General features: G+C 47.0%; 1 protein-coding gene across 1 annotated transcript in view; it reads left to right on the forward strand.

Annotated features, from left to right (window-relative positions):
- The window catches only part of SREBF2 (sterol regulatory element binding transcription factor 2), a 68905-nt gene that overhangs the window by 16587 nt on the left and 24407 nt on the right, over positions 1 to 27911 (forward strand). The window contains exons 2-7 of the mRNA XM_049884514.1: positions 20979 to 21425; positions 22410 to 22591; positions 23444 to 23590; positions 25190 to 25411; positions 27317 to 27431; positions 27619 to 27800. Coding sequence (XP_049740471.1) covers positions 20979 to 21425; positions 22410 to 22591; positions 23444 to 23590; positions 25190 to 25411; positions 27317 to 27431; positions 27619 to 27800 — 1295 coding nt within the window. The remainder of the gene's footprint in view (positions 1 to 20978; positions 21426 to 22409; positions 22592 to 23443; positions 23591 to 25189; positions 25412 to 27316; positions 27432 to 27618; positions 27801 to 27911) is intronic.

Raw genomic sequence — 27911 nt, forward strand, 5'->3', positions numbered from 1 at the left:
TTGTAGGCGCTGCCTTCACTGCCTGCTGAAAGGAGCTGTCCTTCTGCTCTCAGCCAGCCCTTCTTTGTGAGGCACCTGTCTATTGTTGCCCTGGCCACTGTGTATGGAGGTGTTTGGGTTTCTCTGTCTTCTCTGAGGCTGGGAGGCAGGAAGGAGCTCTGTGCTGGGTCCCCCCAAGGCGCCTCCGGATCCTTCAGTTCCCAGCACAGGGCACACAGCGTATGCAAGTGTGGAGTGCACATTTGAAGTATGGTTTAGTCATCTACTCTCCTTAGTCTTAGGGATATTTAGGGGTATTCTTAGGGACATTTGGGGGTGTGGTATTGAGCAGAAGGGGAGAATGGTGGGCTGTCGAGTTGAGGTCTTTTATTTTTGCCTGAATGGCTTTGTTGTTGTTGTTAGGTGCCCTTGAGTCGGTTCTGGCTCATAACAACCATGTACAATAGAACAAAACACTGTGAGGTCCTACGCTATCCTCACAGTCCTTGTTATGCTTAAGCCCATGGTTCAGGCCACTGTGTCAGTCCATCTCATTGAGGGTCTTCCTCTTTTTCACTGACACTCTACCAAGCGTGCTGCCCTTCTCCAGGGACTGACCCCTCCTGACAACATGACCAAAGTATGTGAGATGTAGCCTCACCATCCTTGCTTCTAAGGAGCATTCTGGTTGTACTTCTTCCAAGACAGAGTTGTTCATTCTTCTGGCAGTCCGTGGTGTATTCAACATTATTCCCCAATACCACAATTCAAAGGCATCGATTCTTCTTTGGTTTTCCTTATTCATCATCCAGCTTTCACATGCATAGGAGGCGATTGAAAACGCCATGGCTTGGGACAGACGTACCTTAGTCTTCAAGGTGACATCTTTGCTTTTCAACACTAAAGAGGTCTTTTGCAACAGATTTGCCCAATGCAATGCATCTCTTGATTTCTTGACTGCTGCTTCCATGGGTGTTGATTGTGGGTCCAAGTAAAATGAAATCCTTGACAACTTCAGTCTTTTCTTTGTTTATCATGATATTGCTTGTTGGTCCAGTTATGAGGATTTTTGTTTTCTTTATGTTGAGGTGTAATCCATACTGAAGGCTGTGGTCTTTGATCTTCATCAGTAACTGCTTCAAGTCCTCTTCACTTTCAGTAAGCAAAGTTGTGTCATCTGCATAACGCAGGTTGTTAATGAGTCTTTCACCAATTCTGATGCCCTGTTCTTCTTCATATAGTCAGCTTCTCAGATTATTTGCTCAGCATACAGATTGAATAGGCATGGTAAAAGGACTTAAGCCTGACGCACACCTTTCCTGACTTTAAACCACGCAGGATACCGTTCGAACCGCTGCCCCTTGATTTATGTACCGGTTCCTCATAAGCGCAATTAAGTGTTCTGGAGTTCCCATTCTTTGCAGTGTTATCCATAATTATGATCCACGCAGTCGAATGCCTTTGGGTGGTCAGTAAAACACAGGTGAACATCTTTCTGGTATTCCGAATGGCTGAAGGGCTGGAAAAGGGTAAGAGCTGCTGCTGCGTAGACTCTGCCCCAGGACGGGGACAGTTTCAGTGAAGCAGCTTGTGCCTACCTGTCATTATGAAACTGAAGGCCCTCCTCCTGCAGAACAGGATCAAACAGGATCTGGAGCCTTGCTCTCCAAGTCTTGCTCAACTTTTCCATCTCCTGTTTCAGGAGAGCAGCAGAGAGGACAGTATGGTACAAGGGTGGGGGCAGGTAGGAAGCCGGGAAGTACAGGCAAGACCTGGGGCGTTCACGTGGCACATTCATCAACGTGGCACATTCATCAACATGGCACATTCATCAACGTGGCACATTCATCAACGTGGCACATTCGTCAATGAAGCCTTTGTTGAGCACCTGCTCTGTACCAGCCTCTATTTGGAGACATCCCTGTGGTAATAGTACCACAGGTACTTGGGGTGGCTGTGAGCTCAGCACAGGAACCAGACAGCTGTAAATCCTAGCACTTGCTGTTTGGGTCACCTTGGACCAGTTGCTTAACTTCTCTGTGCCTCATTTCCTCATCTGTAGAATGGAGATGATAAGGGCACCTGCCTCAGAGTGTTGTGGAAATTAAATGAGGAAGTCTCTGTAAAGTGCTTGCACAATTACCGGCACATAGTAAAAAACATAGTAAGGCTCAGTAAATGCTAACAGTTTACTGTTTCTATTATGACTACCACTATTAACTGGCTTTTTCCTCTTACTTATTGTTCTCAGAAACTAGGCTGTGCCTCTTTCTAAAAGTAAGCATTTCAAACCAATAAATGGAATAAGGTGGACAGCCTTTCAAATGTGGGGTGCCGAGAATCTGATGCCTCTAATTTGGGGTGAGGTAAGGATTGGAGGCCTGGGTTCCCTGGCTGGGCAGAAGGTAGGGCCCTTGCTTGAGTGGGGACTCCTGGTATAGTTGGTTGTTGACCCTGACACAGGGAAGAAGGACAGCCGCAGTGAGAGACCCTGAGAGGGAGCCCCCCACTTCTGGAACGGGGTGGCTGTGAAAAGAGCACGGGGTTTGGAAGAGGGAGAAGGAGGTTCCCACCTTGCCTCCGGCTCCCTTACCCACCCCTGAGACCAGAGCAAGTCACCGCCTCTCCCGACTTGTTCCTCGTGTGTAACATGCACCACCAACACCACTCTCCAGGTGCTTTGCACATTGACTCATCCAGAAGGACACTTGAACCATCTACCTCACTGAGCGACTTTGAAGATTATCTAAGAGCACGTGAGAAAGTGCCTATCCAGGGGTTAAATGCAAAACCAACTGGGAGTGCTAATAAAGTTCTTTGCCAGCACACAGTCACGTTTAAACTTTATATAGTTGGTGTATATAAATATACACAAAGATGAGGTAAATCGCTGTAAAAAAAAAAAATAAGCTGTTTCAGTTACGTATTCAGCAGATTCCTCGTTGTTATTGCCACTCTCTCAGTCCATCTCGTTGAGGGTCTTCCTCTTTTTTTCTGACCTTCTACTTTATCAAGCATGTTGTCCTTCTCCAGGGACTGGTCGCTCCTGATGGCATGTCCAAAGTACATGAGATGAAGTCTCGCCATCCTTGCTTACAAGGAGGACTCTGGCTGTACTTCCTCCAAGACAGATTTGTTTGTTCTCCTGGCTGTCCATGGTATATTCGATATTCTTCTCCAACAGCATAATTCAAATGCATCAGTTCTTCTTCAGTCTTCCTTATTCATCGTCCAGCTTTCGAATGCATATGAGGCAGTTGAAAATACCTTGGCTTGGGTCAGGCACGCCTCAGTCCTTAAAGTGACATCTTTGCTTTTTAACACTCTAAAGAGGTCTTTTGCAGCAGATTGCGAGGATGATGCATGACCGGGCAGTGTTCCGTTCCGTTGTGCGGGGGTCACTGTGAGTGGGAACCGACTGGACGGCACCCAACGACAGCAGCATGTCGTGTCACCATTGTCACTGTCCATTTTCAAATGTTTTTAACGCCCTTGAACAGAAACTCAGCACCCCTTAAGAAATAACTTCTCATTGTCTCCTCTCCCTAGCCCCTGGTAACCACTAGTAAACTTTTCTTCTATGAAATGCCAGTTTTTTAAAGTACCAGGGTGCTTGGTGCTTGGAGAGGTACAGGAGAGTGGCAGATTTGGACCATGTACCCATGGGGTGGGGACAGTTGATGGTTCAGTGGTAGAATTCCCCCTTTCCACGCGGGAGACCCAGGTTCAGTGCCTGGCCAGTGTACTTCGTGCTGAGCCACCACCCTCTGTCAGAAGAGGTTTGCATTCTGTGATGCTGAACAGGTTTCAGCAGAGCTTCCAGACTAGGACAGACTAAGAAAGGCCTGGCAATCTACTTCCAAAAATCAGCCAGTGAAAACCTAGTGGATCACAACGGTTCGATTTGCAACTGATCGTAGGAATGGCATAGGACCGGGTAACATTTCACTCCCTTGTGCATAAAAAACCCACTGCTGTCCAGTCGGTTCCAACTCATAGCCACCCTATAGGACAGAGTTTGTGTGTAGGGTTGAAGTCGCCGCCAGGGCTTCCCCCACTGTGCGGAAGTTTCCCCCACCCCACCCCTGCCAAGCAGCAGTTTCTAACTTCCGCTTGGTGGGACCTCGCAGTGCACCCTAACGATGGTTTAAATTTGGCGCTGTGATCCCGCACACGTGCAAACCAGGACCGGAAGAGCCGTGGCCCCGAACTTGACCCTGGACCTGAACTTGTCAGGGGAGGAAGATGTTCTCTGGCACACAGCTGCACCCCAGGCCATTTGCAAAGCAAAGTTCCCTTGCTTTGCAAATGACACAACACCTAGATTCCAAATATGGACATGGGAGGGACGGGGTGTCAGATTTTGGGTGCCAATCCCACCCCCTGGGGACTAAAGGGTATAAAAGCTCCAAGCTCCCCTGGGGCGGGGAGTGCGTGGTCTTTCAGCTACGAGGCCCCACATTGCTCCTTGTTTGTGCAAAGAATAAATTTCCACTTTCTGTTTCCCCTGCAACTGGTGGTGTGGTGTCCATCTTATTTCCATCAGCTAATTTAAAAAAAAAAAAAAAAATTTTTTTTTTTTTTTTAATAAGACAGGATAAGAACCCTTATTTGGTTACAGGGTCACCATAAGTCAGGGACTGACTTGACGGCAGCTAGTGACACTTGTGGAGCACAAAATATAAACATTTAAAAGTGTAACTTACTGTATATAATGTGAAGGAGCCCTGGTGGTGCAGTGGTTAAGGCGCTCAGCTGCTAACCAAGATGGTGGTGGTTTCAGCCTACCAGCCACTCCGCGGGAGATACGGCAGTCTGCTGTTGTAGATTACAGCCTTGCAAACCCACTGGGTGGTTCTGCGCTGTCTGTACGGTCACTCGGTCGACTGCAGTGGATATGTTTGGTATATAATGTGGCAAAATAAAATTTCCAAAAGTTTAAAACATACTCTTATACATCATGAGCGTATACCAGACATATCCAAGACTTCCTTGACATTATTAATCAGGAAACCAGCAAGTTGCCAAAGCTAGCTCAAAGGAGAATGTAATAAACTGGTTATTTACAAAGGAAGAAAAAGAATGCTGAAATAAATGGGGAAACCCTGGTGGCATAGTGGTTAAGTGCTACGGTTGCTAACCAAAGGGTTGGCAGTTTGAATCCGCCAGGTGCTCCTTGGAAGCTCTGTGGGGCAGTTTTACTCTGTCCTATAGGGTCACTATGAGTCGGAATTGACCCAACAGCGCTGGGTTTGGTTTTTTGGTTTTTTTTTTTGGAGTAAATGCAGATTTCTGTACAAAACTGGTTATTGCCCTGCAGTAATAAAACCAACTGCTTTGCAGTTATCTTTTCTACCAGACAAAAACCATTTACAACCTAGCAGTTTTCTATAAGTTAACATCTAACTTTGTGGAATCTGGGCCCTAATCAGTAGTAAATAGAAAATCAGACAGTTCCGTTTCCCTAGAGCATCAGGCGGGTTAGACAGTGCTCTCTCTCTGTTATTTTTTTGTTTTTAATTTCCAAGTTTTGGTTAATTTCTTTTTTTTAACAAATAAATCATATTTGGGTTGAAGAGCTTAAAAAATGGCTGGATCTCAGGTGGAGAAGAGTCTTTGGTAAAAAGTAATCGTAAGTCGTTTTGAAGCAGAATTGTGGACTCAGGACTGGGAGAGAGGGAGAGGACAGTAAGGAGCACATAAGATGAGGCATGGCAGTTACAGGCAGGGAGAGGCTGTCCCCACCACAGAGGTGAGTGTGCACGAAAAGGAGTGGGGATTTTTTTAGAGTGGGGAGGAATGAAGGTGAGGAGAAGTGAAATCTCTTTTGCGATAGGAAGGTCCCCCCCCCCTTTTTTTTACTGAACTTTAGATGAAGGTTTACAGAACAAACTAGTTTCTCATCAAACAGTTAGTACACACATTGTCGTATGACTTTGGTTACCAAATGCACAACATGTCATTACTCTCCCTTCTCAACCCTGGGCTCCCTATTACCAGCTTTCCTCTTCCCTCCTGCCTTCCAGTCCCTGCCCCAGGGCTGGAGTGCCTCTTTAGTCTTGTTTTGTTCCATGGGCCTATTGAGTCTTTGGTTGAAGGGTGAACCTCAGGAGTGGCCTCATTACTGAGCTGAAAGGGTGTCCAGGAGCCATATTCTCAGGGTTTCTCCAGTCTGTCAGGCCAGCAAGTCTGGTCTTTCTTTTTGAGTTAGAATTTTGTTCTACATTTTTCTCTAGCTCTGTCTGGGACCCTCTATTGTGATCCCTGTCAGAGCAGTCAGTGATGGTAGCCGGGCACTGTCTCATTGTACTGGACTCAGTCTGGTGGATGCTGTGGTAGATGGTGGTCCATTAGTCCTTTGGACTGATCTTTCCCTCGTGTGTTTAGTTTTCTTCATTCTTCCTTGCTCCTGAAGCGTGAGACCAGTAGAACATCCTCGATGGCCATTCATAGGCTTTTAAGACCCCAGACGCTACTCACCGAAGCAGAATGTAGAACGTTTTCTTTATAAACTCTGTTATGCCAGTTGAGTTAGATGTTCCCTGAGACCATGGTCCCCACAGCCCTCAGCCCAGCAATTTGGTCTCTCAGGGAGTTTGGATGTGTCTATAGAGCTACTGTGGCCCTGCCTTGTACAGGTTGTTCTGGCTTCCCCAGTATTGTGTACTGTCTCACCCTTCACCAAAGTTACTGCTTATCTTTTGTCTATTAAGTGTTTTCCCATCCCCATCCCTCCCCTCCCTCGTAACCATCAAATATTGTTTCTTTTTGTATGTAAACCTTTTCATGTGTTTTTACAACAGTGGTCTCATACAATATTTGTCCTTTTGTGATTGTCTTATTTCATTCAGCATAATGTCCTGGCTGAGTTCCCTTTGTTTGTGGATTTCTTTTTCATTTCTTTTGGTTTTATTGAGACTTTATGTTTTTCTTCTTTATTTTGATGAGTAGGTTTGTTAACTTTCTTTGTGGTTACCTTGAAATTTACCCTTATCTTCCTAAGGTTGAGCAAGTCTATTATGACTTGGTATTGCCTTGCCTTCCTCTCCATTAGAGAGTTCTATACCTATACTGTTTCTTCCCTCTTTTATTGTTCTGATGTTGTTGTCATTTACAGATTAACCTCTCTGGTTCCCTGTTGCAGTTGCTTTGGTTTTGGATAGTCCTTGAGAGTTCATTTCCTAGGTTGGTATCTGGCTGGTACAATCTTGCATCCTAGATTCAGGCTGTGGTCTGATGTTGTTTGTTCTCAGACCAAAGGACTCCCTTTAATAATTCTTGTAAGCTTGGTTTGGTTTTTACATATTTCCTTAATTTCTGTTTATCTGGAAATGTCCTAATTTTACCATCATGTTTGAATGAAAGTTTTGCAGGATATACCATTCTTGGTTGACAGTTTTTTTCTTTCAAGGTTTTATATATGTCGTCCCATTGCCTTCTTGCCTGCGTAGTTTCTGCTGAATAATCAGAGCTTAGTCTTATTGTTTCTCCTTTAGGTGACTTTTTTTTTCCAAGCTGCTCGCAGGATTTTTCCTTTGTCTTTGGTTTTAACGAGTGTGATTATGACATGCCTCAGTGATTTTCTTTTGGGGTCTATCCTATATGGGGTTTGTTGAGCTTCTTGGCTGGTCAGCTTTTCATCACTCATCATATTAGGGAAGTTTCCCGTCAGCAATTCTTCAATGATCCTCTCTGTGTTTTCCATTTTCTCTTCCTGTTCTGGAACTCCGATCATTCACAAATTTTTGCTTTTGATTGTATCCCACATAATTCTCAGAGTTTCTTCAGTTTTCTTCATTCTTTTTCCTCAAACAGAATTGTATCCAAGTGTTTGTCTTCAGTTTTGCTGATTCTGTCTTCCATCATTTCAGACCTGCTGCTCAGCCTTCTATGATACTGTCCATTTCTGAAATCTTGTCGTGTATCCTTTGGAACTCTAATTGTTGTTTTTGTATGATTTCTAGTTGTGAATTTATTTTGGCATTTTGTTCTGGTATTACTTTCCTGAATTGTTCCATTTTTTTGTCTGTATTTTCCATCAATTTGTCTGTCTTTGCCAAAAATTCGTCTTGTTTTTCCTAATTTTTGTCTGCTTTTTGCTTCAACTCTTGGATTGCTCTGAATATTAGAGTTTTGAATTCCCTGTCAGGTAGTTCTAGTGCCTTTTCTTCTACTGGAAAGTCATCTGGTGGTGTATTTTGGACGCTTACTGGACCCATCCTATCCTGTTTTTTTATATGTTTTGCTATTGTCTGTTGTCTTCAGGACATTTAGTAGTTATTTTCTTTGTTTCTGGAGTATAGATTTTGTTAGTTTTGTCCTGCTTTTTTGTTTTATTTGGCTATGTCTGAGCAGGTGGACTGTGCATTCTTTGTTGTTTGGTTGTAGTCACGATACTTTTTACCTCCTTGTCCAATGGGTAGGGCCAGTCACTCAGCTATGGTGCAGCATGCCAGGTCCAGCTGAAGGGGAGGTCCTGGCATGGGTTGTTTGTGGCACATACTAAGTCCGACATGGCGGACCAGGAATCAGTGCTGGGCAGGTTCCAGTAGGCCGTGCCTGTGCTGCTCGGGGGTGTGATATTCAGTGTACAATGCAGGTAGGCAGGAAAGGGGGGAGGTTGTAATGTGTGGAACTAATAGGGGTGTGAGAAAGAGGAGAGAGAGAACAGAAAAACAGGATCTAAAAACAAACAATCAAACAAAGAAAAAGAAAAAAAAAGCATGCTAAGGGAGCTTGCCATTGGAGTAGAGAGATGAGAAACTGTGAAATGGAGAAAAGAAAAAGGGAAAAAGAAAGAAAAAAAAAACTAGGTAAAAATTTGGAAAAGAAAAGCCCCCAGGAGTCCCAGAGTCCCACCGGTGGGGCTGCTAAGACTGGGGAAATGGCTCCCAGGCTACACAGTATAGCGTGGCTAGAGGGGGTATAGATGTCACACAGCACCAAGTATTCAGGAGACAGGAAAAGAAGATAAGTGTTGAGAGACGAGAACTGAGAAGTGAATACAGACAGAAAGGGAAAAAGAGAGAGAAAAGAAAAAAAAGAGAAAGAAGAAAAAAAGAATTTCCCCCAGGGATCCCACTACATGGCTGCGCAGATCGGAGGAGTGGCTCCTAAGCCGTGCAGTGCAGCCAGCTAGAAGGGGCTCCCAAGCTGCAAAAAGAAAAAGAAAACAAACAAAGCAAAACAAGGGGGAAAGAAAGCCCCAGGGATCCCAGTAGCGTGGTGTCACGGGCCGGGGGAGTGGTTCCCCAGTTGAGCGTGGCTTCACAGCCTTTCATGAAGAAGCAAAGATGGCACACGGAGCCAGGTGTTCCAGAGAAAGGAGGGGAAGGTGGTAGGAGGCACAGAAGAAACCAAAAGAGATGGAAAGAACCCACACCAGCTCAGGGGCCAGGCCAGTGTGGGCAGGGTGAGTCCAAGCAGCCTGAGGCCAAAGCAGTTGCCTCCTGGCCAAGAGACTATGGCAGCAGGAAGCAGAGGAGGCCAAAGTGGGGGGAAGAAAGGGGGCTAGGAAAGTATACATCGCTCATTACCGGGTACTCTGTCTCCTGCTGGGAACTTAATGAAGCTGCTCTCCCATACTCCCTGTCCACCAATCTCTGACATGGGTGCAGCAAATCCAAGCAGCACGGATGCTGTACTTCCCGGCCACCCGAGCCACCGCAGCCAGCCAGGAAGCTCGGAGGTAGAACAGCGGGGAGAGAGTGGGAGGTGGGAAAGCATGTATCACTGGTTACCTGGTGTTCTGTCTCCTGCTGGGAGTTCTGCGAAGCTGCTTTCCTGTGCTCCCTGCCTGCCGATCCTGGACTGGAGCCCAAGACGGTGGATCCGTGCTGCATTAGTCAATCAGGCCTCCCGCAGGGTATCTTTCCTTGCTCTCCATCCTCTGTCGGTTTCTTATTCCATTCGGTGCTTGGCTGAGTTCTCTCTTCATTTGGTACTTCAGGTTCCAGGAATGATGTTTGTCTCTGGTTTACTTAGTTTTTTGGATCTTTGCTGTGGAGGGACGGTGTGGTGCTTCTGTCTGTGGCACCACGTTGGCCGGAAGTCCTGTGGTAGGAAGCTTTGAAGCTCATGTTTAAGAAAATGTGATTTGATTTCAAAGGCTGTTGGACCACCAAGATACTCCAAGAAGGTGACTATCACCTGGTTGGAGGCTGCAGTGGAAATCAAGGCAGGTATGAAGTGGTGCGAAGAGTTCAATCTGTGATACTCTGTGTGGATGGAGATTTGGCAGGAATTCATGGTGAACTTACCGTGGAGGGAAGACCAAAGAGCACTCAAGGTGGTGCTGAAGGTCACTCTCCTGGTTGAAGCCATGAGGGTTGGCTCAGGTCCTGGGTAGACCAGGAAAGCCAGGGCTTTGTGGCCAAGCATAGCCCTCTGGAGGTGCTCCAGTACCCAGCCTGAGGACATGGGGGTGAGGGGAGCCAGAGAGCAGAGTGAAGACCATTGAGAATCACTTCGGGTTCTCTTTGTACCTTCTTTTTCTCCTGAGTTTTAAATGTTTTGTTTTATTATGTAATGTTTGATACACACAAAGGAATATACACCACACGTATGTATATCATGAAACACAAGAATTTGAGAATCTGCCGCCTCCGCACCCATTTTCCTTCTGTGGCTTCTTTGCCAGTAGATAGATTTCACACATCCCTTGTTTAAGATATAGGATGCCTGAATCGCCAGTTTGCTATCTGGTGTCACTCAGCACCTCCTCCAGGCTCCCTTTTCCCAGAAGGTGACCCTGAGTCCCTTTGAAGGGCACTGTCCTGTGATCCAAGCTCCTTAGAAATGAACATGCTTGAGCCGAGTGGTTTTAGACACCAGTTTGCCTGCTAAACTCTCACTGTGTCCCCTACCTTTTTCTTGTGTTGCAGGGCTTCTACATTCAAGGGTATTGTTGACAGAGCCCGGCTCCTTCACTTCTTTGGGTGACTTGAGTGAGAGTAACTGATGTTTTGGGTCTTGGAGAAAGCACCGATGATCACAGAAACAAAATGGAAAGCTATCTTGCAGTCGATCCCCAGGTTTCGTTTTAGTTATTGAGTGTTCTATAACAAATACCACAAGTGGATGGCTTTAACAAAGAGAAATTTATTCTCTCATGGTTTAGGAAGCTAGAAGTCCAAATTCAGGGTGCCAGCTCCAGGGGAAGGCTTTCTCTGTCAGCTCTGGGGGAAGGTCCTTGTCATCAATCTTCCCCAGTCTAGGAGCTTCTCAGCACAGGGACCCTCAGTCCAAAGGATGTGCTTTGCTCCTGGCATTCCTTTATTGATGGTATAAGGATCCCCTTTCTCTCTGCTCTCTTCTCTCTAGATAGATTGACTCAAGATACAACCTAATCTTGTAAACTGAGTCCTGTGTCTTTAACATAACTGTCCCTAATCCTGCCTCATTGATATCATAGAGGTAGGATTTATAACCCAGAAAATCATATCAGATAACAAAATGATGGACAATCACACAGTACTGGGAATCATGGCCTAGCCAAGTTGACACGTTTTGAGGGGGACACAACTCAATCCATAACAGGTTTGATAATGGCTTGCTTTTTTTTTTTTCTCCTAACCAGAGAACTCCCTTTAGTATTTCTTATAGTTTTGGTTTGCTTTTTACAAATTCCCTAAACTTCTGTTTATTTGGAAATGTCCTAATTTCGCCTTCATATTTGCGAGTTTTGCTGGATATATGATTCTTGACTTTATATATGATATCATATATGATACATGATTCTTGACTTTATATATGATACCATATATGATATATGATTCAATACTTTATATAAGTAATCCCATTGCCTTCTTGCCTGTGTGGTTTCTGCCAAGTAGTCCGAACTTACTCTTATTGACTCTCCTTCATAGGTGACTTTTTGTTTATCCCTAGCCACTCTTAATATTCTCTCTTTATCTTTGATTTTGGCAAGTTTGATTATAATATGCCTTGGTGACTTTCTTTTAGATCTACCTTATATGGAGTTCAGTGAGCATCTTGGATAGATATCTTCTCATCTTTCACGATATCAGGGAAGTTTTCTGCAAATAAATCTTCAACAATTCTCTCTGTATTTTCTGTTCTCCCTCCCTGTTCTGGAACTCCAATCACTCGTAGGTTATTTCTCTTGATAAAGTCCCACATGATTCCTAGGGTTTCTTCATTTTTTAAAACTCTTTTATCTGATTTTTCTTCAAATATATTGGTGCCAAGTGTTGTGTCTTCAATCTCACTAATTCTGGCTCCCACTTCCTCAATTCTGCTCCTCTGACTTTCTATTGGGTCGTCTAATTCTGTAATTTTACTGTTAACCTTCTAAATTTCTGATTGCTGTCTCTCTATGGATTCTTGCAGCTTATTAATTTTTTCATTATGTTCTTGAATAACCTTTTTAATTTCTTCAACTGCTTTATCTGTGTGTTCCTTGGCTTGTTCTGCATATTGCCCGATCTCCTTCCTGATCTCATTCCTGATGTCTTGAAGAGTTCTGTATATTTATCTTTTGTGTTCTGCATCTGGTAGTTCCAGGGAGGTACCTTCATCCAGAAGATCCCTCGATTCTTTGTTTTGAGAGCTTGTTGAAACAATCATGGTCTGCTTCTTTATGTGATTTGATATTGACTGTTGTCTCCGAGCCATCTATAAGTTATTAGTTTCTTTTATGTTTGCTTACTGTATCCTAGCTTCTTGCTTTGTTTTGTTTTGATGTATCCAAGTAGGCTGCTCGAGTGAGCTAGCTTGATTATTTTTGCCTTTGAAGCTCTAACGTCCTGTCACCAGATGGCTAGAGCTGTTATCAGGTATGTGAGCTTATGAGTCCATCCACTTTTCTTCTGTGGTTTCAGCTCCGTCATCCAGGTAGTTGTTCATCAATTGTGTGGTACAGGCTCTGTCCTACAGTCTTAGGAGGGCAGGGGTGATCGGTATAGGTACAGGTATCTGGTTGTGGCAGGGGGTCACGCTCTGAACAAGGTAGGGGCTGACAGCCATCCCTCCTAATGTCTGTGAGGAAAGCGTATCCCTATTCCCTAGAGCGCACAAGTGTGTGGGCTCTGCACACGGACCATGGGCACCCAGTGCTTTTGGCTGTGAGGACTGGGAGGTACCAGCTATCCTTGGACCCCTGTCATGGTTGGCTGGGTGACCTGAGTGGAGCCACCAGTCCTCAGGCCCCTGATGTGGGTAGGTGAGGACCCTGTTTAATAGACAAAGCAGTGGCAAACAGCAAACACCCACCTCTCTACCGCACAGCTGAAACAGTTGCAGTCTGCCAGCAAGGGCCTATTCTCCTGAAATGGGCCCACACAGGGCCATGCAGGGGTGAAAGGTATTCAAAGTCCATGGGCCGTTTATGCCTGGACAGGAGCTGCTTCTTTCCTGAGCCCCCCAGTTTAGTGGAGCTAGCAGATTATCTTTTCCCCCAGTTGTGAATTTATTCCTTCTCCAAGGCTGGGAGAATGGCTCAGGGCACACAGCAGGGCCTATCTCAGGCCCAGGGAGATCAACAGCCACTGAAGCTGGCTTGCGGGCTGGGGGCACGGTAAAATAAACGCAAGTACTTAGCTTTTGCTGAGAGTGCTGTTCTTCTCTGGTTCCGGAAGTGTGAGTAGGCTGTGTGGCTTGCTGTCTCTCCCTAAGGAAAGAGCGTCCGGAATGCTACTGCCAGCCCTGCTGCAGTTGTTCCCGGGAATGGTCCTGAGGGATCCTGGTGATTCAGGTCTGGTAACTCCTCTCTACATCTGGACCGTGTCTCCCTCCCCCTGCCGCTCAGTCCGTTTTCTAACTTTGCCTTTGATATTCAGAGCTCCTAGCTTGTCATAAACATAATCGTTTCACTTGTTTTGGGGGGTCTTTGTTGTAAGAAGGATCACCAGAAGCATCTGATTGCTCCACCATCTTGGCCCTGCCTCTTCTGATTTTTTTATTCTTTTAATTATTAGAAAAAACATTGCAGTTGGGGGGAATAGGATTACCAGCTTGAAACAGTTCTATATACTCAACAAGGATTCTTGCTAGAAATTGGATCCTGTGTTTACCTCCCTCTGCCGCACTGGTTTCCTTGTGTGGTCCAGCTCATTCCCAGCTGCCTGCGCACATCATGCCATGCTTATCTCTGTGTTCTTGTGTATGTGAAAGATAAAAAGTAAATGAAGAAAGTTTAGGCAAATATCCCTAATGTTCACCTATAATCTTGGGGATAAGGGCCTTTTTATGTATAACACAAGCCATGTAATTTGACTACGCAGTGTTGAAACTTTTATGCGGTCAGTTCTAATATAACATGACATACGCATTCCTAAAAATCACCACACTATGCAAAAACACGCAATAAAAACCATGGGGCTTATGGGGAGATGGGGTTAGGGTCACAACAACACTCAAAAACTTAAGTAGCAACCAAAAAAAAAAAGATAGGAAAAACATAAAAAGACATTTTCAAAACCAATGGGAACTTAATAAAACAGAGTTTTATAGCTGTTAAGTGATTATGAAATATATAAATATCACAATGAATACAGTACCTCATCTTGAAAGAGGCCTTGGGTTTGCTTGTAAAGTGGGTGGTGGAAGGTTACAGCTGTGTGTTATCATGAAACGGAGGAAAGAGCATTATCTGCAATCAGGCGGAAAGTTGTAATCCCAAATGTGTTTGCGTGTGGTTCATAGCAGAGGCTGTGACCTCACAAGCTGAGAGATGTTTGAGGTGTGTGCCCGTGTGTGTTCTGCGTATCGCTATGTGGCTCAATTCAACTGGGTGTGGTTTTCTGCATCATCTAGTGTTTTCTCTTAAATCTTTTGTCATCGAGTGGATTCTGATTCCTAGCGACCGTATAGGACAGCGTAGAACTGCTCCATTGGGTTTTCGAGGTTGTGATCTTTACAGAAGCAGATTGCCACATCTTTCTCCTGCAGAACAGCTGGTAGATTTGAACTACCGATCTGTTGGTTAGCAGCTGAGTGCCTTAACCACTGTGCCACAAGGGCTCCTAGCATATTACACACAAGGTAATAAATATTCAAAACTCACTTTTCCTAAGTATTTTACCGCGTTTACTATTGCCTGTACTCTTGAGATTATTTATGTATGTCATGTCTGTATGGGAAATCTATATAACGGTTGCTGTCGCCAAAATCTGTTGCCTTCGAGTAGATTCCGACTCATAACAACCCTATAGGACAGAGTAGAACTGCCCCATAGTGTTTGCAAGCCTGTAAATCTTTATGGAAGCAGATTGCCACATCTTTCTCCCATGGAGCCACTGGTGGGTTCTGAACCACTGACCTTCGGGTTAGCAACCAAGCACATTAACCACTGTGCCACCACACGAAATTCATATTATGCTCAAATTGTTCTCTAATATATCCATCCTATTGGAACAAGAAATCAAAAGACACATTGCACTGGGTAAATCTGCTGCAAAGGACCTCTTCAAAGTGTTGAAGAGCAAAGATGTCACCCTGAAGACTAAGGTGCACCTGACCCAAGCCATGGTATTTTCAATCGCATCGTATGCATGTGAAAGCTGGACAAGGAATAAGGAAGCCCAAAGAAGCGTTGACGCCCTTGAATTGTGGTGTTGGTGAAGAATATTGAATATACCATGGACTTCCAAAAGAACAAACAAATCTGTCTTGGAAGAAGCGCGGCCAGAATGTTCCTTAGAGGCAAGGATGGCGAGACTGCATCTTACATACTTTGGACATGTTGTCAGGAGGGATGAGTCCCTGGAGAAGGACATCATGCTTGGCGGAGTACAGGGTCAGCGGAAAAGAGGAAGACCTTCAACAAGGTGGATTGACACAGTAGCTGCAACAATGAGCTCAAGCATAGCAACGATTGTAAGGATGGCTCAGGACTGGGCAGTGTTTCGTTCTGTTGTGCATAGGGTTGCTATGAGTTGGAACCGACTCGACAGCACCTAACAACAACAACATTGGAACAAATTTACATTTTCAAAGCAAGAGGTAAAGCAAAACTGTTAAAAACACCATGAATAATACAAACTAGCTGATACTAAGTGCCAGGCACTCTGCTGTAGACGTGATAGGAATTGTCTCTCAACAACCCCATGGGTTAGGTACAACTGTTAGCCACAGGTGACAGGTGAGAAAACCAGCTCAGAGAGGTAAAACTTACCCCAGGTTCCAAGGCTGGTTCGTGGCTGCTCTTAATCACTGCGCCATTCTTCCTCTTGAACAAACTGAAAGAGAAATAACAAAGTCAGGCAACACTGGCAGACATGTACAAATGAGCAGATTCCATAATCTGTGGAAGTTTTTCAAATCAGTAAGGGAGACAAATAGCCCAATAGAAAAATGGACAAAAATCAAGAGGAGGCCATTTATACAAGAAATACAAATCCTAATAAAATTGAAAGAAAAAAAAAAGACATTCATCCTTGTTAGTACTGTCATGTGTGTCACGAAACAACTACATGTTGTTTTCCTTCTCCAGCAGATTGACAGACACAGGTGTGGGCTCGATGTGGGGAAATGAGGGTGGAAGCAGAAATCACTGCATTTCCAAAGCACACTTGCCTATCCTTTGGCCCAGCCATCTAAAGGTGAGGAATTTAGCTTAATATAATCAGATGAGCCACGGCCTCATCTACCCTGAAACAAGAAAAATTTAATGGTGCCTGGCTACCAGCACTGACCCTTCTGACCAGGGTCACAATAGATGGTCTCAGATGGAATGGGAGAAAAATGTAAACAAAACTCAAACTCTTTAAAAAGGCCAGACTAACTGGACTAGTTGAGACCAGAGGGCTCCCTGAGACGTATCGCCCTGGAGCACTTTTTAAACCTTCAACCGAAACTGTCCCCAGAGATCACCTTTTAGCGAAATAGCAGAGGGGCATACAAAATAAAAGACATTACACCTAAGAATGGTGTCTACTCAAAAACCAGCTGTATGAGTCCAGAAGGTCAACATTGAATCCCAAGCAAAGGTGAGAAGATAAGGGGGCAGGGAAACTAGAGTACTGGGAATGGAACAACCAGAACACCGTTAAAGAGAATGTTGACACCATGAGAAGAATTTAACTAATGTCACTGAACAATTTGTGTGGAAATTGTCAAATGGGAACCTAACTTGCTATGTAAACGTTCACCAAAAACTCCATAAGATATTTTAAAAAAATACAGATATGTAATCAGATAAGTGGGAAAAGATTTCATGTATGATTTTTACGTAAGAGTTTAATAATTCTGAAAAGTAAAAAGCAACTACCCATCATCAGTGAGTGGCTGAACAGATTCTGGTGTACTGACATACGCTGATAGACGACAACACTGTGAGGCCCTGAAGAGGCCGACACTACAGTGCTCGTGCTTGGCGGTAAAGGCTCCTGATGGTTTATGAAGTGAAGGGAGCGGACTGCAAAACGACACCTTCGGCCTGATCCCATTGTGTAAATCCATTTGCGGGCACAGGCAGGCCTCGTGTAGGAAGAGTCCGCAGGGATGCTCATCACCACATTGCCCGTGGATGTCTCAGGGTGGCGGGACTGCCCGGGTGGTTTTTACTTGTTGTTTTCAGTGAACTGCTTGCTATACTAAAGTTTTCTATAGTAAATATGTTACTTTTATGATTTTTAAAAGGAAAGCTATTTTTGAAACATTGTCTAACACAAGGTGGATAATAAATACAAAATGTAAGAATAAATGATCTTTGTCAGATGGCTCTCCCAGCACCTAGCTGGGCTAGGTAACAAATACCCCCTCTAGGGCTGGTGACTGCCTGAGGAACTTGTAGCTTTGAAACACTGTTGTCCCATTTGGGTGCTTCAGATTCTTCGTTCCTAGCCAGAGTCGATCTGAGCAGATGGCGAGTTGCCTCACCCCTGTTAGATGCTGCAAGGCTGAACCAGGCAGAGCGAATTGCGTTGCCTCCAGGAACATGTGAACTTGAGGCTCTTGGGTGGGGGCTCAAGACTGGTTGCATTGGCCGGAGCCTCTGATTTTGTTGCCTGATTTTAAAGAGACCAAAACTCAAGTGTTGTTTCTTGAGGCTCAGCGCACTCTATGAAATAGCTTAGGCCTTAGTTTAAGAAGCAGTTAAAAACAGGAACGTGGCTTGGTGCAGGAAGGTGGCTGCCAGGAGCTCCCCTGCAAGGCCAGCTGGGGTTGGCAGGCCTGGGAGTGGCCGCCTGGCTCCCAGGAGGCCTGCCTGTGGCTTTGACTCCGTGGGCTGCACATTATCCTGCAGGGACCGGGACATCATTTTCAAGGCTCCATCAAACCTGTGCCTTCTCCCAGGCTTCCCCTTTCTGGGTTTCGTGGCTCTCTGTGGAATTGCAGAGCGGGGCACAGCAAGGAGACAGTCACTAGGGCGCTCCCACGTGGCGTAGCTCAGTTACAGCACACAGCTGCACCTGGGCAGGTCTCCAAGGCTGGCTTCTCCAAGGCTGTCACTGAAGACCAGATGGGGTCCCAGAGAGGGGACCGTAGGGAGCAGTCCCACCACGCACTCCCTGTGGAACAGAGGCTCAAATAACCTCTTCCTTCAAATGATCTGTCTTAATGGCCACTCAGTGCCCCTCAGCCCAGCACCTGGCTGCCTGGAGATACCTCCCATTGCAGCTTTTTGTGCGTGGGCTAAAGAGGATCTTTATTTTTTTAATTTAAGCACTCCTATTCCATCTGCCTACACTCTCTAAGCCTGCTCTGTGAGATAAGCTTTGTGACCTCTGCAGGTTTCTTCACCACGCTGAGCCCCTGTCCTTCCCACAGAAGATTCTCAAGAGCACTCGACGAGATGAGATATAAGTGGGGCAAAGTGCCCGGATAGTGGGTGCTTGAGAAGTGCCACTAATACGGACCTTTATAAGGGCCTGCTCTCAGCAAGCACTTGGCATAAATTATTTTATTAATCCTCATGACAAAGAGGCCAAGTCAGTATTCTCCAGGCAGCCTTGTGTGGTCAGGAAACCAAGGCCTAGGGAGACGTAACTGATCCCGTTCTCCTCACAGCTAGTTAGGTGGCCTCGAGACACACCCAGGCCCACCTGGCACCAAAGCCTGTGCCCGGCTACCGGGCCACCCTGGCCTCGTTTGCCTTCTGTCCTTCTTAGCTTTCCATGGATTAAAAAACTGGAATTAGGTAGTGAGTGAGTTCTGGTTCACAAAGCAGACTTCTGTTGCTTTCCCAGAGCTTTGGGATCTTATGGGAATTCCGGAAGACTTGACCAATTCTTAGGTTTCTCTGAATCATTTTCTTAAGGCTTCTTATAATCTTATGTTGTAGTTGGAATGTGTCAGCATTGAACTGCGTTTTGTTTAACTTTTGTGCAGAGTTTGAGGAGACTTTGTAGCTTAATCATGTATGAGGAGCTGGAATCGGTCAGTGCAGATATTTGAGGCAGTCTGCCCGTTTCTCCCTCCCACACACAACAGGCTCGGTGAGGACAGCTGAGTGTCAAGGTGTTAGAAAATAGTACCACGATATAGTCATTTAAGCCTGTGAGATGCTATCTTGCCCAGCGGGTTGGACTGACAAAAATTTAGGGTGCTGAAATCCTAAGCTCTATTTATCCTATGTGGAGGTCACGCTGGAAACTCCCAGGAGCTTTCTGCTTGCCTGACATACATTCTTCAGTCCTGCCTCTCTCGCTCTCTGTCTGTCTCTCTCTCTCTCTCACACACACACACAGACACAGACACACACACACACAGCATTGGGAACCGGGGAGGGACTTGTTGGTGGAGGTTTGGGGAAATTAATGGAGGTAGTGGTCTTTTCTTTTTGGTGTGTTATCCAGCTCAGAGCCTCCTGTGGTCTTCACATTCAGAGGGGAGGGTGTCACAGTCCAGGAGTGAATAGTAGCTTCTTGGGAGTGTGTTGCAGAGAAAGCGGGAGGTTGACAGTTGTAAACCTGAAGACACCTGGGACAAAGTTGAGGACCTAGACTCCTAACGGAGACCAGCCCTAAGAGGAGGATGGTGTCGTGAGAGATGAGTTATTAGTGGTGGGTTAAGTTGGGCTTTGGTAAACTGCTGGGAGGATAGACCAGGGAAGAGGTTCTTGCAGACAGGGAGCCTGGCTTAGGGGCCGTTTAGGCCAGAAAGGCGGGGGTTCTGGGTATCCAGAGCCTGAACTAGAAGTAGGACCTCCAGGTAGACACTTCCTTGGCCGCACAGACTTCTCGCACAGCCAGAGGAGGACCAGAGCAGGCCTTCCGGGTGCTGCGCCCAGGGCAGGCCAGTTGCCCCGCCCTACCCATCCACCAACGTGATGTGGTGCAGAAGAAGAACAGGAGGCTGGAAGCAGAGAACTGGCGCTGATCCTGACCTTGGCCAAGTTATTTCCCAGTTCTGGATATCATATGATCTTTATATGAAAGATCTACGATCTGTCCATTTCTTCCACCCTAAAGACCCATGACTCAAGGGCCAGCGACTTCATTGTCCCTGAGTGTCCCTGAGGCACTGAGGGTGCCTGGGGTTGTAACCGTGGGGCTTAACACCTCTGGTGGAGAAGACCCAGGGGCTGCTGGGGGTGAGGAGGAAAGACTGCTTAGGGCTGGGGGAGGCAGGTCTGCCCTGGAGGCAATGCTGAGATTGGAGGCGGCCTCACAGTCCAAGGTGCTAAACTCCAAGGCCCTGGGATAGTGATTGCACACACTCTGCCTCAGTGTCCCCAGCTGGAAATGGGGCCAGCGATACCATCTACCGAGCAATATCCACCTGGTATAGAAATAGCGGTCATTATCACCGATAAAATCAATCAGGAAAGTGCATAGATAGAGCCCGGAGGTGAGGGAGAGGTGAGGAAAGACCATCAAACAGAGGAAATCCTGTCCCTTTGTCCCGGGGCCCTTGATTGGTGGCTCTTGGCCCAGGTGACCCCCACACGAGAGGGCGGCAAGGGCTTCCTGACCCGTTTCTGGCATGGCCGTGGGAAAGCTATTGGACTTTCATGCCACAGTTTTCTTAGGCAAATGTGGAAGTTAGTAGATACTTTTGATGGCAATGAAAGTCCCCTTTTCCTTTGTTCGCAGAGATGCTGCAGTTTGTCAGCAATCAAGTGGGAGAGTTCCCGGACTTGTTTTCCGAGCAGCTGTGTAGCTCCTTCCCTGGTGGCGGCGGCGGCAGCGGTGGCGGAAGTTCCAATGGTGGCAGTGGCGGAGGAAGTGGCGGGGGCAGCAGCGGCGGAGCCGTGGACCCCTCAATGCAGAGGTCATTCAGCCAGGTCCCCTTGCCTTCCTTCTCTCCCTCGGCTGCCTCCCCACAGGCTCCGGCCCTGCAGGTCAAGGTTCCCCCCACCACGGTCCCCAACCCGCCGAGGGCCACTCCAGTTCTTCAGCCCCGCCCCCAGCCCCAGCCTCAGCCCCAGGCTCAGCTGCAGCCACAGACGGTGATGATCACCCCCACATTCAGCACCGCCCCCCAGACCAGGATCATCCAGCAGCCCCTGATCTACCAGAATGCAGCTACCAGCTTTCAAGGTGACTCCCAAGTCAGGTGTGAGGGAGCCTGGCTGGTCGGCCAAAATGTCTCTGTGCCGGCGTTCAGACGCTACTAGGCAGACTGTACATAGCCCTGTCCTGTTGGGGGTACAGACGGCATTGCCTGGGCCCTGTCTGAATGGGTGTGATAACTAGGGGTGAGAACAGTGGTACAGGAGCGTTTCCCATCCCTGCCTTGATGACATTTGGTCAAAGATGCTCGCCAGCGTAGCAGACAGAGGATCATCCTGGTAACTGGAGGGTGAGCCTCGAATAAAATGAGGCTCCAAACTTGCCCAGCTTTTTGCTGAAGCAGCAGCCCATTCTCAGCACCCATAAGTTGTGAACCATTTGTTCAATAGACCCCTGAGCACCCACACTGGAGACGCACGCGCCCTGTAGTCTGGGTGCTCCGTCTGAGTAGCAGGCCTCCCAGCGGCCCTCAGCGTGTGCGGAGCGAGCGCGTGGCTCACGGTGGCTCGCTGTCTGTGTGGAGCTGTATTCCAGCACCTCTTTGCCAGGTTTCCCTCTGAGCTGTGGGAGCCCGGGGTGGAACTGGTATTGCTCTGCATTTCAGATTCTGATGGAGCTCCTCAGTGGACTTCAAGGATTAAGGGGCGGGGTGGGTGGTGGTGGTGGGGTGGGGCAGCCTTCCCAGAGTACACTTAGTACCCAGAAAGGATAGAGGCCGTGAAGCCCCAGGCAGAGTTGACTGGGAACATCTGTGGCCCCTCCTGCTGGGAGCAGTCATTTGCTGAGTAGCTTCCCTCACTCCCCTCTCCAGCTCCCAGAGTAATGAAATCATTTGTACTCGTTCCTTCAGAGATGGATACAGTCCTTCAGGGATGTTCTTGTTATCTAGACCAGCTTGTAAATGGTGGTGCGCATCTTCTCAGCAGCAGGTGGGGTTGGACTCCTGAGGAGGCACCCCACCCTCGGTTATTGCTGCAGCGACTGCGTGACTTTTTCTCCTCTTCTCCCAAGTCCTTCAGCCTCAAGTCCAAAGCCTGGTGACGTCCTCCCAGGTGCAGCCAGTTACCATCCAGCAGCAGGTGCAGACGGTCCAGGCCCAGCGGGTACTGACGCAGACGGCCAATGGCACACTGCAGACCCTGGCCCCTGCCACGGTACAGACGGTGGCCGCTCCCCAGGTGCAGCAGGTCCCGGTAGGTATTTGGCAGGGCTTCAAGGAGGGGTTGTTGGCAGGTCCCTGGTTGAAGATGTGGTCCATGTCTAAGAAGGACCAGCCACAGTGTACAAGGAGTGGCTCATCAGGCTGGAGGGTGCACAGTGAGCACTGGGTCTGGAGACCTGGCTGAGGTCACATCGGCACTCCACACGGGTATTCACACGCGCTTGGTGAGCAAGATCGTCAACTGTTTACACACAGACCGGGTGAAGACATCCTGTATAACACATAGATGGTACATTACAAATAAAACGGGAAAGAGATGTACGAAAATGTTATCTTGCAACTGACTTTCTTGTTTGTAATTTTCCCTTTTCCATATTTTCTACAGTAGATTCTGAGCATGCATTACTTTTGTAATCTAAAAAAGATTGAAGTCATGTGTTATAGTGGACTGTATTTTCTTACCAAAGTCATTTATCTTAAAATAATCACCACCACCACCACCCCCTAGGCATATCATCTTTGCATCTCAGCCAGGTTCCTAGCTTTCCTGAGTGTCCGTCCAAAATCAGATGTCTTTCCCTGCCCCCTCTGCCCAGCCTGTCCCGCTTGGCCTGCTTGGTCACTCTCCCCAGAGCCTTTCAGCCTAGAACTCCAAGCCCTCTTCAGCTATACCTTTTGCCTCTCCTCACCCAGAATCCAAGCTGTACAAAATAGCCAGCTCTGGAAAATGGGCTTCTGTGAGGTTTCCTGTTATTTTTTTGAGTCTCAGTTTCATGAAAATTATCTTTTCTTATTCTTTCTTGGAATGTCTACATAGTAAGAAACAGGTACAAAATAGAAAAATAATGCAACCTTCCTTTCCCTTTTCTTCCTCCCCATCCAGGTCCTCGTACAGCCTCAGATCATCAAGACAGATTCCCTTGTTTTGACCACACTGAAGACAGATGGCAGCCCTGTCATGGCCGCGGTCCAGAATCCAGCCCTCACTGCCCTCACCACTCCCATCCAGACAGCCGCCCTGCAAGTACCAGTAAGAGCGGCCTGCTCCCTACCTTCCTCTTGCATCCTTTCTGGAGGTGCTAGGCCTCCGGGATGATCACAGAGTCTAGTTGCTGAGTGGGTGTCAGCAGTGCTAAAGCATTTATCAGTCACATTGCAAATGTCACCACCCCTCATTTAACTTATATTTTTTTCTTTGAAGAAGTACCACCAATGTGTATAACATGGGAGTACTGGGACCCACGCAGAGGGAGGGGAGAAGACCAGAGGACAGCAGCTCCATCCAGGGCCACCTGCCTCTTAGGTCCTGTTGATGGAGGTTTGGCTTCTGAAGGACACTAGGGCCACCAGGCAGGGAGGGGCTCCAAGTGAGGGGCACAGGAGGCACCCTGTCCTTGAGGTGTGGGCTCTTTGCCTCTTCAGCCTTCTGAGGCAAGAGAGTCTATTAGAGAGAAAACCAAACCCATTGCAGTCAAGTTGATACTGACTCGTAATAACCATATAGATAGAAGAAAAGGGGGTTTCAAATTTGGAAGCACTAGCTTTATTCATAAAAGCCAAAATCTAGATACAACCCAAATGCCTATCAACAAGAGAACAGATAAACAAATTAGGGTATAGTCATACAATGAAATTATGCCCAGCAATAAGTAAAAGAACGATTCATATACATCCAAGGACATGGACATACCTCAGAAGTCATATGTTGAGCAATAGAAGCCCGTCACAAGAGTTTTGTGCTGATGATTCCATTTCTGTGATGTTCAAAAGAGGCGAAACTAAGCTATAGTAACAGGTCAGAGCAGTGCTTACAGAGTGGGGCTGCAGAGGGCAGATACTGGCTGGGAAGACATGAGAGAACGTTCTGAGGGGACAGAAATGATCTCTGTCTTTCACTGGGTGGTTACACAGGTGTATACCTCCATAAAAACTCGTCAAGCTGTACCCTTCAGATTTGTGTATTTTTATTATGTGTAAATTATTTCCTGAGGACTAGTGATAATGTGCAACTTTTTATTTATTGGCCATTTGGATATTGAAGCCATTCATTGAAGAAAATACAACTAAAAATTGCTAAAAATTGAAACAAAAAGACAGGAAAGCAGGGTTGAGGGGAAGAAAAGGGGTAACCTATGCAGTTGGTTGGTTTATTTAATAAAATTGCTCTGATTGAGAGCGTCTGAACTGAGCTTTTGCTGGCCAAGTTGTATAAGGAAATATAATAAGTTCCTTTAATTGTCACCTGAGAGGAAAAATGTGTCAGATACCAGGAGAAAGTGTCCTGTATCTCTGGTGCACAGTGTATGGATGGCCGAGAGGTGGTTAACAGTTTGACAGCTAAGCAGAAGTCATGTGGCTTGTTTCTGGTACCCCTCCATCAAAGGTTAAGACACACTTAGATATTAACCGTATTGTGGTGCAATTTACTGTCAACCATTCTGGAAGACAGCTAGTGGCTGAGATTCCATGGTGGCTCCCGAGGCTCCCTGGGGCCTGACTTAACTAACCCTGGAAGGCTGCATGAAGCATTGCCAAGTGATGCCACGTGGCTGGGGGTGAGCAGGTTTGTGTCTGAGATTGCTTTGTGCAGACCACTGAAGCTGTGATTCTGCCCCTGTGCCTGTTCTAGACCCTGGTGGGCAGCAATGGGACCATTCTGACCACAATGCCTGTGATGATGGGGCAGGAGAAGGTGCCCATTAAGCAGGTACCTGGGGGGATTAAGCAGATGGAGCCCCCCAAAGAAGGAGAAAGGCGGACAACGCACAACATCATTGAGAAGCGGTATCGCTCCTCCATCAATGACAAAATCATCGAATTAAAAGACCTAGTCATGGGGACAGATGCCAAGGTAGGTGCCAAGCAAAATGGTGCCTCACACCCCACCCTCTTCGTTCTACCTGTCCTTGCCATGGGGGTTAGGAAAGACGAGCACATTCCAGGCCCAGGTTGAGTGAATGCAAGAAGGAGTTAGAGGTGCTTTCTTATTAAAGCGTCTGGGTGCTTGTCAAGATTATAAACCATTAACCAATGTGAGGGAACTGTTGAGGGTGAATGGGCACTGGTCCGCCTGGACCTTTGTAAAAATGGCGTGGTGGAGGCGTCTGACCTCCTGCTAACTTTACAAGGGGAAGAGAGAATCAGTATCACCTTCAACAGCCCAAGGCTGATAGCTACGAGGCAGAGGTCAGACTTACCTCCACCCTCCAAACTTTTTACCAATTCTGACACCAGCCATCCCTCCTGTGGCACTTTCTCCTTCTCTGCTGGGTTCAGTAACTCATCGCAGTGGTCACACAGAACTCACAGACCATACTGTCAGTTATGAGGTTTATTAGGAAAGTAACAGGTTACGATTCAGGATACAGTTTTTCTGATCAGGACAGCCTCTTCTCAGCCACACCTGCAGGCAGGCCTCTCTCTGGCCCTTGGCCTCTCAGCCCCTCACCTGCTCAGGCAAGTTACAGAACTCTTTGGGTCTGCCAGTAAGTGCCCCAGGGGCACCCCTTCCCACCAGTAAGCCTCAGCCTGAAGGCACTCAGCTCTCTGTGGGTCAGGGAGCCTAGCTCCACCACGCATCATAAGACACCCCACTCCTCCAGCAAGCCGTCTGCCCAAAGGCACTTAGCTTTCTTGCTCTTTGAGCCAGGAAGCTCACCGTGCCATCTCTTGCCAGTCTCCTGCTTCTTCTGCCAATGCTTCTTGCTGTCTTGCTGTCTGTGGTGTTACAGCTCTTTCTGTCTGTCTCCTGGGTCTAGGAGGATCTCAGCACAGGGATCCCAGGTCCAAAGGACACGCTCCGCTCCCAACTCTTCTTGGTGGTAGTCAGATCTTCCCTGTCTGCCTCTGGGACGGCTCATTTTAAGCCTAGCAGGATGGCAAAACTGACCAATTCCCTTGTTAGGGTTCCATATACCTTATTTGTATGGTCTCACCCCGACAAGGATGCCATGTACCTTATTTGCATAGTCCCACCCAGTTATTGGTGGCAGTTCAAGACTATGACTAAAAAAAAAAAAAAGAAGGGCCATATTAAGTAACCCACTGCACTGCAACTTTTGACCCTGCTCTGCAGGCATTATGGACCCAAGTGTCAGGCAGAGAGAGAGAGCTGCCATACACCGGGAACCAGGTGCAGGACTGTGTATACCTCGGAGTCAGCTGATGGCATTGCTAGCATATTTGTACCTTTTAGGGAAGGGAGATAGAAAATGGAGATTGGGTCTTTGACCAATAGCAATAGAGGAAATTGATTTTCCACATATTTTTATATTTTAGTTCATGTGTCTCCGGGCATCTAGGAGATTTTTACCTCTTATTTGTTTACTTTGACCCCTATTTTGAAAAAGGATTTTATTATTTTCTTTGTTACCTACAAATCTTAAAGGTACTGATATGCCTTTACTTAAGATAACCATCCAAAAATGTTCTGATGTTTTGCTAGTCATTTGTTTTCTTTAAGTTTGTTGTGGAGACCGTGTTATCCTAAGAAGTGGGAATGATAGCCAGTGTTTGTTTATCGAGTGTTGCTGTGTGTAGATTGTCTCATTCAGCCCTCACTGCAGGCCTGCAAGTCACACCCACTCATCCTCCCCACTTTATAGGGAAGGAGGTGAGGTTCAGAGAGATCAAGTAACTTCTCCTGGGTAGCACAGTGTCCCACTCCAGAGCCAGGCTGTCAACCCCAAGCTCTTCCTGGTCAGTGGACTGTGCGCTGCGCAGTGCCTTACGGTGGTTTTCATGTCTCCCTTCCCAGATGCACAAGTCTGGCGTTCTGAGGAAAGCCATTGATTATATCAAATACCTGCAGCAGGTCAATCATAAACTGCGCCAGGAGAACATGGTGCTGAAGCTGGCGAACCAGAAAAACAGTGAGTGAGCTCGTTGAGGAAAGGGTTCCAGCTTGTCGGTTATGTGAGAGCCCCATGCTGGGCACTGTGGCAGGCCCACAGACACATATGGGGCCCTCGGGGTGAACCAGAGCAGGGCTGCGTACCCCGGGCCCAGCCCAGCCCTGCCCAGGTGTGGCTCCGTTTACCAGGGGGTGTGTCTTTGCAGAGCTCCTGAAGGGCATCGACCTAGGCAGCCTGGTGGACAATGACATGGACCTGAAGATTGATGACTTTAATCAGAACGTCCTCTTGATGTCACCCCCGGCCTCAGACTCAGGGTCCCAGGCTGGCTTCTCCCCATACTCTATCGACTCTGAGCCGGGAAGTCCTTTGTTGGATGATGCAAAGGTATGAGCTTTTGAAATCTCTGGCCCCTGGTATTTCTCCATCTCCCTAGCTGAGAAAACAGTGCAGAGGCCACAGACCAGGCCAAGTCCGGGCCGGCCAGGTGCTCAGAGG

Source organism: Elephas maximus, chromosome 4 (assembly GCF_024166365.1).
Source record: "Elephas maximus indicus isolate mEleMax1 chromosome 4, mEleMax1 primary haplotype, whole genome shotgun sequence".
In the NCBI taxonomy this organism is placed as follows: Eukaryota; Metazoa; Chordata; class Mammalia; order Proboscidea; family Elephantidae; genus Elephas; species Elephas maximus.